General features: G+C 32.7%; 1 protein-coding gene across 4 annotated transcripts in view; it reads left to right on the top strand.

Moving 5' to 3' along the window:
• The window catches only part of LOC128233905 (hemicentin-1-like), a 44359-nt gene extending 30327 nt beyond the window's left edge, over positions 1–14032 (top strand). For 3 of the 4 annotated variants that reach the window (XM_052947778.1, XM_052947781.1, XM_052947780.1), the window contains 9 exons: positions 814–1092; positions 4330–4653; positions 5073–5381; positions 5637–5750; positions 6250–6286; positions 6426–6466; positions 7643–7837; positions 11153–11241; positions 11894–14032. In XM_052947778.1, coding sequence (XP_052803738.1) covers positions 814–1092; positions 4330–4653; positions 5073–5381; positions 5637–5750; positions 6250–6286; positions 6426–6466; positions 7643–7837; positions 11153–11241; positions 11894–12067 — 1562 coding nt within the window. In that variant the 3' untranslated portion in view covers positions 12068–14032. The remainder of the gene's footprint in view (positions 1–813; positions 1093–4329; positions 4654–5072; positions 5382–5636; positions 5751–6249; positions 6287–6425; positions 6467–7642; positions 7838–11152; positions 11242–11893) is intronic. The other variant, XM_052947779.1, reaches the window with a different exon arrangement.
• Positions 14033–14778: the final 746 nt, after the last annotated feature.

Genomic DNA, 14778 nt, shown 5'->3' on the forward strand with positions numbered 1-14778 from the left:
TATGGAAACACTTTTCTTTACATATACGTACCTTGAAACCCCTTCAAAGGTTCAAATGATATTATAAGCTTCATTAATTGTGTAAATGATAAGTTATTTTACGTTGTCTTTAACATATGTATATGTTTAATCTATAGGCATGTCCTTTGAGTGTCTGTCAGTGAAAGTTTAAGTATGAGTGCATTAATTAACAGAATGTTTAATAGTTTTATATGTAATTGTATATTTCCAGTTTGAACATTGACGTATGACCTGAGAATAAGAATAATGATTTTTAGCCATATAAACCTACCAATGTTATATATATCAATTTCTAGTCTTTTGCTTCCCAATAAAGTTGGACTATGGATGCCATATTAAAAAATTAGAATATGTGTTCTCATATGTCTAGATGTATAACCTTCGGTAAGTGCTTTAATTATTATTATTAAGATTATTATTAATAATATTATTATTATACTGGAATGCACCCAAAATCGGGATTGCTAAACATCCTTTTGCGAAGAACAAACAAAATCTGTTGTTTGTTGTGGTGCATTGATGTCATTGCTCAAGTCTAAAATAATTCTGTGAGAAAAAAATCCCTGTTCCTTCCCCATCCCCCGCCAAATGTAATTGAAAAAAGAACAATTATGATATAATGTATGCAACTGCACAACTCTGTTCATAAAGAATGTGCCCTTTTGCTGTAAAGTACTATTATTATTATGTCATAAAAACGTTTGTGCAATTGCGTGAATATTGGTAATACAATTGCTATTATTACAAAATCTGAAGTCAACATATTATTCAACATTGAATGTTGTGTTTCAGATGGAGCAGAGAAAGTTCAGTTACTGCTTAACAACAATTTGAGCACGCCTGTAGAAATTGAGGAAAATTCAACAAACAATTTGCTATGTTTGGTAGAAGGTAACCCCGCCCCGCATATGTTCATTGCAAAGGACGGTAAAACAATACTAGAAAGACCTGAAGTAAATCAACTTACACATGTTATGAAGGCTGAATGTTCTGACACGGGAGTCTATAATTGCTCAGGATACAACCAGTATGGGACGGCGGATAACGCTTCGGTCCGTTTGTTTGTTAAATGTAAGTAGGTTAATCGTTGAACTTTAAAATGCCTACCATATATATATGCCGTTTAGGCATATGAAAAAACGGTATCCAAGTGCCGTAATATAACGCTTACTCTCTACGATGCCATCCATTACGGACGTCGTGTAATTACTCTAAATATATATCAAAATATATGATAACCATTTTTATTTCATAATGGAGACATCATTTACATTATACAAGATATTGTTACATAATCTATAAGTATACCGCTCATGATCATACAGAGAGAATAATTCTTATACAGATAGCCATATAAACCTACCAATGTTAAATATCAATTTCTAGCTTTGTGCTTCTAAATAAAGTTTCATTCAATTTTAAAGAAGAATAATTCGTTTTAACTTTTTTTTCTTTTGGGAGGGGGAAGTTTACATATATGGTATTTACGAGATTCCTTATACGCCTTCATTATTTCATGGAATATATTATAACCCGATGATGATGTAAAATAAAATCCCTCGTCCACACAAAGAGAAAGCAAATATGTATTTTTAAGTTGCTGTGCCTAATCTTGGCGGTTTCATCTTATTACTTAAAGTTTAAATCATACATGTGTTTACATAATGGCAATGCTTATAGGACATTCATCATAATTGTTCAATCCTCAATATTGATGTTTTCCATATACGTGAAACGTCATGGTTTGATAACAGAAAACATAGTTAATCTAATATCCTGTCGCTTGCTCACAGATCCGTCCAATAACAAGGTGACGTGTAAAGTTATGTTTATAAGGATAGTTGACCACGTGATGTTTATCACAGTCAGTTTGTCATGCGATCGGAAAAAACGGTCTACATTCTCCTTTTAAATGTCAGAGGAAAATAAGTACAAAAAACAACAACAGTACTTTAGAATCGTATCAATAGGCCGCAGACAACCGATTTCAACACTCACTAGCCCAGAAAGTTTCATGACATAAAAACCTCATGTGCATTTACGCCACCCGCGAAAATCTCACTAATTACAGAAATGAACTCTCTCTTTACCGGTGCATTTCATAAATTTCAACACCATATTTTTTGTCATTAACATGAATTAAATCCATTAAACATGTTTCGAGTGTTTGTAAATACTCGTGATCTTGAACCATAACCTGTGTAGTATACGACTTGCGGAATAATTTTAACACATTCAGTAAATGCTTGGTGGTTGATCAAAAGCTTTCATGTCTTTTCATTTATATTGACGTATCCAAATGTAATTATTTTTAATAAAACGTAGTAAAAAAAATGACAACTATGCTTTAGAAAGGTACTTGATAATTTTAAGATATTGTATCGTGTTTTAAAGATGCACTCTTACTCCCAAATAAGATTTACCACAATTAATAATATTGTTTTAACATTCCAAAAAGGATGAATAAATGTCGGAAACAATGGTTCTCATAAAGGATACCGAGTTGAATTTGAAAGAAATGAGCATAAAACACGGTATTTCTACTTTATAAAACTATAGTAGACCACAGTAAATCTTTTAGCATTCACCAATCATTTAATATTTTTGCGCTTTTTGCTATTAAATACACGGTTATAAGCTTGTTATCAGTAATTTATATTTTCCATTAATGAATTATTAAGTAAGTAGTTTAATTAAGGTTTATCAGTCAGTATTTATGTTTGTTAAACATGTGTATGTATTGATTTTGAATAAGAGTGTTTTAACAAACAATGTAACAGAAACATAGTATTCTAGGTTTGTGGCGTCGATGGAGAAAGTTTATTTGGCTCGACTCGCCCTATCAATTATTCCTCCTTGTCAGATAAACTTCTTCCATCCCCTTCACAGTATTCTCTTATATATTCGCCGTGTCCATACTGTTATTATTACTACTATCACGGATTAATTTTGGTGTAGTAACTAATTGCTGATGCGATTTATAATCGCCAATGCAGTACATGGTGCTGTTAGTGTTGTTAGTGTTAATTTATAAGAGCCAAGGTGAATGATATTACGCCAGTACATATTTTTTAAATACTGCTTGTGTAACTTTGGCGTGGTTTGATCAATAAATATCGTTGAAAATGTGCGCGTTGTTTCGCGACATTGTATGTATTTCGCGTTTATAACCATGCAATTAGTGTATATGATATAAAAATGTTGCTCTCATTCTTGTGCGTGTTTTTGTATATGTTCGTCTTAAAAGGTGTGTCAGAATCCGAGTGGCGGCGATAAGCTAATCCGATGATATTTAGATTGTGTACGGTACATCTGTCCGAAAGTTTTACAGCAAAACGCAAACATTTTGAAACCAGCACTTTGTATGAAAAGACACAATTAAATATTAATATTGTAAAGGTGGAAGTGTACTGTGTTAGTGAAACTAGATGAATGAAATCCGCTATCCGTCGGGACGTGTTTGTGCTCGTCTTTTTAAAACTTCGTAGGTGGTTGCCAACTCTATGTATTGGTTTCCTCAATTAGCCTTATCTAAGACCACATAAACCAACCGCAAATATATTCCTGCAGTAATAAACTACTGACATGTATTCCGTAATTTAAGATTGTGAAAACAATTCGCGTTGACAAAAGACAAAACTCCAATTATGGATAAATTCTTTAGCAAGTTGATGTAGACGAACACAATTACAAAACATTAAAAACCCTTGTGAAAAGCTGTGTTGTTTCGTTATTTTTTTTAGAAAGATCTTGGTTTTAGTATCGGTTGTGCCGCACTGTATAACGATTTCTAAATTATTGTAATTGCTGATTTCATAGACCCAAAACGAAAAACGCGCACGTATCACGGTGTACTCGTCAAACACGTCTTTGGCAAATATCTGAAAAGGTCTAATTATCACGTGTTAAAAGTCCATTACTGATAACAGTATTTTAAGGATGACCTGATAAACATAATTCACACATTGTCAAGGTATATTTTGTCGCTATTTATTCTTGTTTCTTCTGCTTCAACTAACAAGACGCCGAACAACCTGAAAGTTTTAAATATTATTACCTTTTAAACTAGTAGTGATAGTCACATGATACCCTAAATAATGAAATGCACGTATGCTTACATTCAATTTTCTTTTTGTTGACGACATCAGTCGTAATCGACGGCGGTCGTACTCCGCTTTAGTGTCATCATTTGGAATTCATGCCGCATGAAGCCAAAACCGAACTATAGTAGAATTAACTTGACTTAATTATCGAACACATATGCGTTAACAACTGTTGATGAACGTCTCAGTATATTGTTTCTTATAGGCTCAGCAAGGCAACCACCAGGAGTTGATGTGAAACTTAATTACATCGCCCGTCAACATGCAAATGTGACACTGTCGTTTACAATAGTTGCTTACCCAGTACCAGAACCTTCAGATTTTGTATGGAAAATGTGCAACAATGAAAGTGAGGGTTTTTGTAAACCCTTGGAAGATAACATACATAGATTTGATATTAAGACTGAGAGCCTTTCCAGCTCTTTAACAATACGCAACGTCACAACAGAGGATTATGGAATATACCAATTTTCTGTGTCTAACAACATTGGAACACGATTAATCGAGTGGTTGCACCTTAAACCTATAGGTACTTTACTGATCCTATATTCGGAATGTAAAGCTTTGTATTTACTAAGGATTTTTAGCAATTAATTCCTTTCCTTTTCGATTTTAAAGATAAAACCTTCAGCATTACTTGACAACGAGCTTTAGTACTAAAGCGTGGCATACGTTATTAAGTATTAATTTAAAAAAGGAATCCGAATTATATACTAATTCGACGAAGAATTGTCACTCGATCCATCATTTTATCGTTAATGTAAAACATGGCTTGATAAAATTGTTCCAAAACGTGTTGCATAAATAGTCGATTACGGCTTATGACAAATACATAAACTCGTAAAGAGTGCAGAATGGTCTCGTAATACAGGCAAGAGACAAGTTAAATATAAGATATATAATATATATATACGGTATTATTGTTCCTTGGAATCGTTGTACTTGCAGGAAAGCCAAATTTGCCTACTGATTTCCATGTAATCCAAGAGGAAATAAGGGAAACAAGTGTTGTTTTGACCTGGGTTCCTGGGTTTGACAACGGGTCGCCTCAAACATTTTACATCACTTATGGAAAAAAGAGAGATTCGTCAAAGAGGATCACAAAATCTATAAAACACAAAAATGAAGCAGAGATGAATTACACGTTAAGAAATTTAGAAACAGAAACGGAATACATCGCTTCAATTAACGCCTCCAACGAAAGCGGATATTCTCAAGCAATTAACGACACGTTCATAACAATGAAACATATTACTGGTAGGTTCTTACATATATAAGTCTTAACTCCTTCATTGACAGCAAGAGGTATACACTGAATAATAATGAAATCGCTATGTACAACTTATTTTCTATCGCTATTATATATGCTGTTCATTCTTTCTAAGTTGCGAAAACAATTTAATCTAATACAAACGTGTTATGGCACACTTCAATAAATTAATATGTTACCGCATGGAAATGATCTGATAAATCTCAGATGTTGCACTTAAAAGATTTTACAATATCTTTTAGGCGAACAGAAAAGTCTACCGGTTGCATTAATTGGCGGAGTCGTCGGTGGTGGAGTTGTTGCAGTTTTAGTTCTTATTGGAGTGATCTTCATTGTGAACAAGTTCAGAACATCAGGTAATGAGTTAACTGTTTTACCAAATCGGTTAAAATAAATACTTTACTGTTTTTTTTAACAATAATATATCCAACTTATTTTTTTTTCATTCAAGGCGCACAAAATTTCAGTGCAATCAAAGGATTAACAAATATGCACAAAACTAACGAACTATGACAGAGAGGAAAAATCATAAGTTTATGCCATATCTCGCTATGACTCTGACAGGCTGCTTAAAACCTGTGTAATGTGCGTTGAAAATGGCGTTTCTATAACAGTCAGTGATTGTTGCCGTTTATTTTAGTATGAGAGGAAAATGATTTATGGAAAAATATAATTGAATCGAATTACAATAAGAACACTTAATTCTAAACTCACCCAATAGCTAGTCAAAAGAATTCAAACCTTTCTAGTACGAAAATGATATTACACACGCTTGTTATATTTCAATTGCCCTTCATAAACCATCTTCTTCTTAATTGTTCTGTCGGTGAAATGATACATTTCTATACGTTGCAGGCTACGCCAAAAACAGAGAAAAAATAAGAGATGACCGGTAAGTATCATATTTGGATGTGTGATAGTGATTGACCATATTTACTGGTTTTGTATGCAACAAAAAATACTTTACATCCGTTGCAAAACTGTACACTTTATTTTTGTTTTATTTTTACATGTATGTCTTTATCTTTAAGAGAAATGAGCCAACTTTCCAGTCCACAACAGGACGATGATGGTAAGATTTAAAACAATTAACCCCAGTGTTACAGTTACTACTGTTGTAGAAAGCCGAAGTTTAGAAATATTACAGTACAGATCAATTTGGAAATAGTACTCCCATTGATATATATTTGACAAATTCTAAGAAATGAAACAATAATTTGAAACAGTGTGTGTTAAAAAATTGAGAGAAAGAGTAATATATCAAACATAATTACAGACGGTGTCGACATTTTATGCTTTGATTATTCTGTGCATTCTCTACTACAATTTAAAAATGCAGTTGACAATTATTGGTCCACCGAATTGAATTATAAAGGATATAAGCGTATTCATATGTTGAGAACATTTGAGCTCTCTGAAAAAAGGTGATGAACTTTGCAAGAATTTCCTTATTAAAGCTCATACGTATATCTTATTTGTTTATCATTTTCAACATATGTTGACTGTCCATTTGTAAACCGCCCTTCAATCAGTCCATTATAATGATGCATCGACCTGAACTCGACATTGCATTCTAATCAAACTTCACATAACTAAAGAGCAGCGAGTGAGTGTGTATTATATATTACATTCATGTTCATATTCAAAAGTCAATGTCACACTTGAATAACCAATCTCCAAAGGGAATACATAGAACAAATGTAAGTCAAAATGGCAAAGCGTCTGCCAAGGCCTAGTCTTGATTATTTGTCTCTTTCCCACAATACTTGTTATATCATATAGTTTATATTCTGTACTTTTGTTTGAGCCTAGATCGCGTTTTAAATAAAAACAAACTGTTGAAAAGGCAATAACCAGGAAAAAGGTTTATTTAAAATCTACAACTTTCAGACGTATTCGACTGATACGCCACTCGGACACGGTACTAACGTTTCATGATTTGCGTATTTCGTAACGCCGATTTATTTGTTGATGCTTGCGCAAAGGGATCCCCTGAATAACCCTTTACTTTTCACAGTGGAATCATGCTTTTGATGGGAAACGTTCATAACACTTCTAAAAGCTGGATAGTTTTAGGGTTAATTTGAACATACTCTTTCCAGTTGTGTTTGAATAAGTTTTGTGTAGAAATTGGGTAGTGTGTGTTCATACATGAATAAAATGACTCAATTTGACACATATGAAACATATGTCGACCATTTGTAATCTATGAATCTGATAAACTAAATATTGTTACTATTTTACTTAGATCTTTCAGACGTTGTGGAAAATGAGATGTATGTACCTGCTGGAGATATGCCTCAACGGAAAGGCAATGAAAGCCGAAGCGATAAAAACATGGCAAAGGCTGTTGAGGAACTTTATGCTCAACCCCAAAAAACAACAACATTGCAGTCATTGAACTCAGATATTTATGCAGAGGTTAAGAAAGACAAAGGAAAAGGTAAACATTATTATTGTATAACCAATAAGCGATATTCGAACGTTTACTAGTACATGTAAAACTAAGCTTTTGTAAACAACATGTATTAGTTTATGAATAACATTTCCATACGCACGCTATTTATTACGGGACATGTACGGGACCACTTAATGCTTGCGGCGGGCGGCTGGCGGCAGGTGGCGGGTGGTTTCCACAACAAATCATGTGGCCAACAAGCCGGCCAAGTGGGTTTCCTTCGGGTACTCCGGTTTCCACCATAACACAAGGCCACACTCTCGCGTAACATCGTGCCAACGAGGGTGTTAATATAATGTTGTAAAAAATTGTTTCACTATCGTCGTAAGATAAATAAGTTTAAACTAAAATATTATAAACAGGTTCGATTGCATGCCAACAAAGAACACCTGACTAAAGGTTGTAGCCATTGAATTGACAAATATATTCGTAGATGTCAGCGTCTGCTCTATTACTTTGGTAAATTTAGACCGATCGTCACCAAAATTGCTCAACATGTTTAAGGCAAAATATATCCAACAAATTTGACAACAAGTGGTAAAAGACGAATAACCCTTACATTGACACTGATTTAACAAACCGAAATTGCGAGAGTTTGCTCTTAATATGGCAAATATAGATCAATTATCACCAAGCTTGGCCTTTATGTCTATGAGCAAAATATCACAGACAGGTTCGATTGTAATCCAGTAAATTACATTCGACCTATAGTTGTGTACATTGTATTAAACAAACAATAACGAAATTGACAGTGTTTGCTAGAAAATTTGGTAAATGACTTTAAGCATCACACAACTCTGTCACCTTACATGCAAACAAAATTATTATATCGGATAGGTTAATTAACCGGAAAGGCCCGATCAGTCGAAATAAGAGGCCTTAAAATTGACAAAACATTACAGAATTGGCAGCGTCCGCTCTCTAACTGTGGCAAATTATTACTTCCATTTGTCACCATCTTTACAAAGAAGATATATCGGATGGGCCCAATAACTATTAACTATATAACAAATCGAACTCAAACCAGAGTTACAGTCGACAATACTGTATAGTATAGTGTTCACCAATAATCATGGAACTTGGTCACCATGTGTATGGGCAAAATATATCCGGCTGGTTAAACAAGTGGCCAGTCACACTGGGCCCAGAGTTATGGCAGTTGAGTTCACAAACATATTCAAAATTGAATTGTTGTACTCTGGCAATAATACATAAATAATCCCCAAACGTTGTAATTTTGTAAAAAGGCATTTTAGATTATAGGTCTGTAGGTATTTGTAACAAATTCATTGACAAAGCTACACCAATCATCACCAAAACGAGTTAACATGTTTTACGAGTAAGTGTAATCGATTATTGTTTTAAATATTAGAAATTTTGAATTACGCAATAATAAAAATAAAAACAAGAAGATTTTTTTCAACGAAAATAGACGGCCAAATATGTTTTTACTTATTTATGACATAAAGTCTGATTGGTTTGTGAAAAAAATGAACGCTGGTATAATCATTCCACTTTCAAGTCAGTTTAATTGGTTGAAATTAGTACTGGTGTCCTTTATAAACGCCATGAAAAAGTACCTCTGATTGGAATGGAGTCCACAAAACCTTGGGTTAAACGCCAGTTGATATTATATATTTGAGTGCAGAAATAGTGGATAAATAATCAAATTGAATGATTGCTCTTAATTGAGGATTTCAATCAGTCGAAACACTGTCTATTTAGGAGAACCTTGCCAATAAAACAATTTTGCACTAACGATTAGTTTGAGTGTTTACTCGAAATCGCCATGACTTAGTTTCGCGACCATCTTGGTAAGACTATTACGCATTTGAATTCTAAACTGTGATGTCCTTATCTGAAGAGTACACATACCTTACGTCTACCTCCAAATAGAAAGTGTTACCTATAAGATGCAGACCATATCAATAAAGCATAGTACTAGGGTTTTTATTAAACACGTAATTTGTTTTACAAGTGTCCGCACATGAATGAAAATGAGCCTTTATCAGTTTTACGAATTTAATATAATTCGTACCTGCTCAATGCGCATTCACCCGTAACCCTGTTACACAATTTCAATGTTTAGAGCAGAGATTAATACAACCCGAGTGCAATCTTTCCCTTGGAATTGCATTTTTGATGATTGATAACGCGATGTACCAAACTGAAATGGAGATTAAAAGATAAACCAATTAGAAAAACTCTATAATTGAATTTATTGTAGGCTAGGCTACATTCGACCTATATTTGACTTTGGATAAAGTGTTGCCCCGATAAATGAGGAAAAGGAATATATATCGCATTTTTAAAACGATTTATATTTAAATAATTACAAATTAGATCAAGAAAAAAATAAGGAAATATCCTCTCAAACAAGCACCTTTCGAAATACCGGTATGATGAACACTAGTCTCCGGAAGTATTTTCCTTAGACATAAAATCCATGAACACTTTCATAAACACCACTTATGAAATATGGTGGCGCGCTGTTTGTCGTTAAAATGTTTGTAAACAAAGACATGATATTACAGTTCTGTGTATACTGTGTACTTTTGGGTGGAAAATTTGCCCGGAGAACATTCTTTGGAGAATGCATTGATTGTATTTGTAACCATTAAAAAAGAATGCATTAAATAACAATTTTCAATGTACTTTCGTAGACTTGCTCTTTTTGTCATCCTTTCCATAGCTATTAATGTAAGTACTGAAAAGAATGTCCTAACTATGCATCTGTAATCAATATTGTCAGCGATTTTTTGTGTATCAATAGTGGGTTGACCTTGCCCTGCTTTTTCAGGGACTTCCATTTATGTGTTGTTTACGTTTCTTCTAAAGTCTTTTTTCACAAAACGTGTATTATAAGCTTCTTACGAAACAAGACATTATCCTAAAAAATGTGTTAAATTTATTTGTTTGTTATTGCATATACAACTGATGCAACATTGTGTAATTTTTAAATGTTTGATCCAGTGCAAAATAGTTCACTGCTTTCTCCCCGAGTTCAAATATTGTCGTTGCTATTTTATTGTTTACCTTTAGTTCAATAGTAGTAACGAATATCGTGTGTTTTTATCCCCGCTAAATGCATCTACCATAGTTGGTTTAATGGTATAGAGATGCTCATAATGAAGATTTTCAACAACAAAAACAGACAGTGAATCGTTCTTGTTGTTAAATGAAAGAAAATAAGTTTGAACTTTACATTCAGCATCACATATAAGAGCGTACATTACCCTTAATTTATCTATGACTATACGCCCATTTAATAGTTTTATGATATTTTGAGTAACCTTATAGGAATAACAAAAACCGGTCACAAGAAGCAGTACGATAACAAGAGTTTTGAGGATGACACGAATGAGAATCACGACTTTCCCGATACGAAGGTAAGTTGTAATCGTACCCATTCTGGACCTGATAACAATAAAATTATGCAATGACTTTATTCAACAAAATATATTTTAAATAACGAAATCCCTATTAGCGCTGCGTGAACTTAAAAGCCTAGTAAACACTTTCCACAAGCTCCTGACATAGCTTGTCAGTCAAGTTTGTTCATGTGACTGAGTTGGAAACCAGTAATGGTTGTATGGATCTTTTATCTATGTACAATTGTGATCCTCGGAGAGAATTATATGACATATCAATCTCAGGCAAGAAGTACTTATTACGAGGGCAATTATGGAGTCAACATAAACCTTGACCGTAAGAAATAAACAAACTTAAAAGATTTTAAGTCTGTTTTCAAAAAATCAAACATGTTGCCTTTCATTATAAGGAATAAGAAAGATGTTATGTTTTATGTTACGTTAGTAGTTGTTAAGCGTAAAAGCTACACATCGTTCCATGTTATGATCCCTAGGGAAAATGAATAATATGTTTTTGTTCTTTCACTGGTTATTTTATTTTGTTATTCAACAAATAACAAAAACTAACGCTTTCAAAACGGCATCATATTAATAAGCTCATTCTGCTGTTCCTAACCGCACGCACACATATGTTCATTTTTATAACATTTAAGCTTATGCTATGTTTCAGAAAAATGAGAACAAAGGCGGGTTGATATACGCAGATGTACATTTGGCGAACACTCCAAAAGGTAGGAAACGTCTCGTCGTTCATGGTCTCGATGACAAAACCGAATACGCAGAAGTTGATCTTACGAAAAAGGTGGATCCCTTACCGAAGAGCGAAGAAGGAAAGTCAGACTAGAAAGAGAACAATTAATATACCCTGAACATTTTAAATTACAAAACCTGATTTGCCAACTTATTTTTACACCTAAATCTTTTTCATTACTAATTTGAGCTTAAGAAGGTGGCTCTGTATGAAATTAAAACCTAGACCCAAAACAACAAAATATTTTGTCCGTACAAAATGTAAGACATTGTTTATGCGTTCCAAATTATGTACATTTAAGTTTCAATTTCATGACAAGAGTATGTCAATACCCTGACGTTGACAGCTTTTTAAAGCTTCGACTGAACCATTTCAACATACCTATTTGGTTTTCTTAATATGTTTAATTCAATCGTCATTTGAAACATATTGGTTCTTTTAGCATGAAAAATGTTTTTGTTTAATATGTCATGTCATCCATTCAGCCATGGGTGATATTTTGTACGTGCTAGATTTATAAAAGAATACGTTGTTTTCTGTTTAAATTTTAGTGCTAATGTAATTTTATACACATGTAAAGGTGTATTATGTTTGGCGCATTTATATAGCAAAATAGTACCTTATATTACTTTAGCATTAAATGTATGCTTTTAATTATTTTTTAACATGAACATTGCTGTCGTTTCCTTTATGAGTTTTGGTCAGATATCCTGTTTTTAACATTACATTTCTTAAATATAGTTTGCTGTATAGATATTAACTTTCTTGTTGATTAATCAAAATTAACGAACCCTTCTGTATGTCGTTTTGAATGAGTATTTAATTGACGTAAAAGATGACTTAATGAATTTTTCGTCTGCAATTTTCAAGAAACAGCCAATTAAATGATATGTTTTCTTAATATAAAGCATTGAAGATAAAAGCGTATGTCACTTGTGGCTTCGCTTCTCGTTAAAATATATTTGTTTTTAATAAAGAGTAAAATACATATAAATCAAACGAATGTTAACAAAGTTCCTAAATGCTATTGTTGTTGTTTTTGTTGTATCTTATAGTGTATTTCATTCTTTCCTTGTTTCCATCGAAGTAGTTTTATCAGACATTTCTGAAGCGTTTATCTTTGATAACTACATGAACATGTACCTATGAAATACAGTTTAACATATTATATCAAAAGAATTAAATGTATGAACAAAAAATCATAGAATCTAGTATTCAAATACTGCTAATTTGATAAGAAAAATAGCTTTGACGTGGAAAGTATAGATATATATATAGTTGCAACATGCAGTTTTACGATTTTCACGGCATCCCTATGAATAAGTTTAGAGCGATCACAAAACTATCAAATGATAAAGCGATCAATTGCTAACATGTATGAAACCTGAATTTGATAGGAATGCTATTTTGCGTGAGAGGATTATTTAAGAACGTTAAGAGTATGCTGCCCTGTCCTAAAAACTGTTTTATGTTTCAGAAAATAAATGATTAATATTTCGAAAACAATGACATTCATTATTGTGTTTTAGTGTCATAATGCTTTGTCTACATATGGCGAATATAGAATTGCAAATATCACTAGGTCGGTTGCTCGGATCGTTTGTTTGTTTTTAACCCTATAAGATTGAGAGCTAGTTTAAGTATTTTATTTGAACATTGTCAGACTCGTTGAAGTACAATTAACTTATATCACCAAGAACATTATTAACAAGAGAAATAGAATCGCAATCCTATTTAAAAATAATAATTAACCAGTCACAAGCATGTTTTGTTAAAACAATGGAGTATATGATTGTTTTCAACGCATTTGATATTATTGACAATTTTGAAAGTACCTTGCATGGAGACCGACCACAAGCCAAACTCAAATGTTGTAAAAAAAATGCATGCGTTTAGCAATTTTTAGCATTGTACTTGAGTAAAGTTTTAAAGTGATACAAATGAGTAAGGACCCGTTGTCCAGTTTGCTTATTTCGTAAAACGATTTATTTCAGCATTCATTCATTTAGGCTTTATTGACTTTGTGGACTGCTTCTCCGATGGGTTTTTTGTTGATGTTCAGATAAAATTATAGAATGAATACATGTGAAAAAAATGTGTTGTCGTTGTCTTTTTAATCGTGAGATATTAAAGAAATCAAAGACTTAAATTCAATGTGTTGTGAAAAGAAACAAAACAAAGGAATTCAAGGGTGAAGTCCCGTCTTCATCAAAAGAGGGTTTAGTCGTTAGGCTATCAGCACCTGTGTGTGAAAACGCTTTTATTCATTTTTTCTATGTTTTTAGATACTGATAAATGATTAAAGTCTATGGTTTCAAATAATAAGAATTAGGATCACACCTAGTTTCTTTCATAGTTTTCGCTTTAAAGAAACTAACCTAAAACGAATAGAATATAATAAAACAAAATGGATTTAAACAAACAGTTCATCATCCATCAACATGACCATACATATAAACAATAGTTAATATACCATTTGGTACTAAATTTAGAATGTATTACAAATTTATCAAATATATACTATTACTAAGAAGAATATGCATCAAATCATAATCTCAAAGGAAATATTATACTTGTATCAATGATAACAAATATTCAATTTATAAGCATATAGCATAGTTTAAGTCTTATTTGTATGAAACATACATGGTACAAAAAAACAATATCAACGAAACAACAACAACACATCATGGAGTTAACAAATTAGTTCGTATTTTACGCGCACAATTTATGAAAGTTACTATTTTCAGAATTAGTGTCTCATTCTTGTGTTTATCAACTTTTTATCATGTTAAGTCTTAAAA

This window comes from Mya arenaria, chromosome 5 (genome assembly GCF_026914265.1).
Source record: "Mya arenaria isolate MELC-2E11 chromosome 5, ASM2691426v1".
Lineage (NCBI taxonomy): Eukaryota > Metazoa > Mollusca > Bivalvia > Myida > Myidae > Mya > Mya arenaria.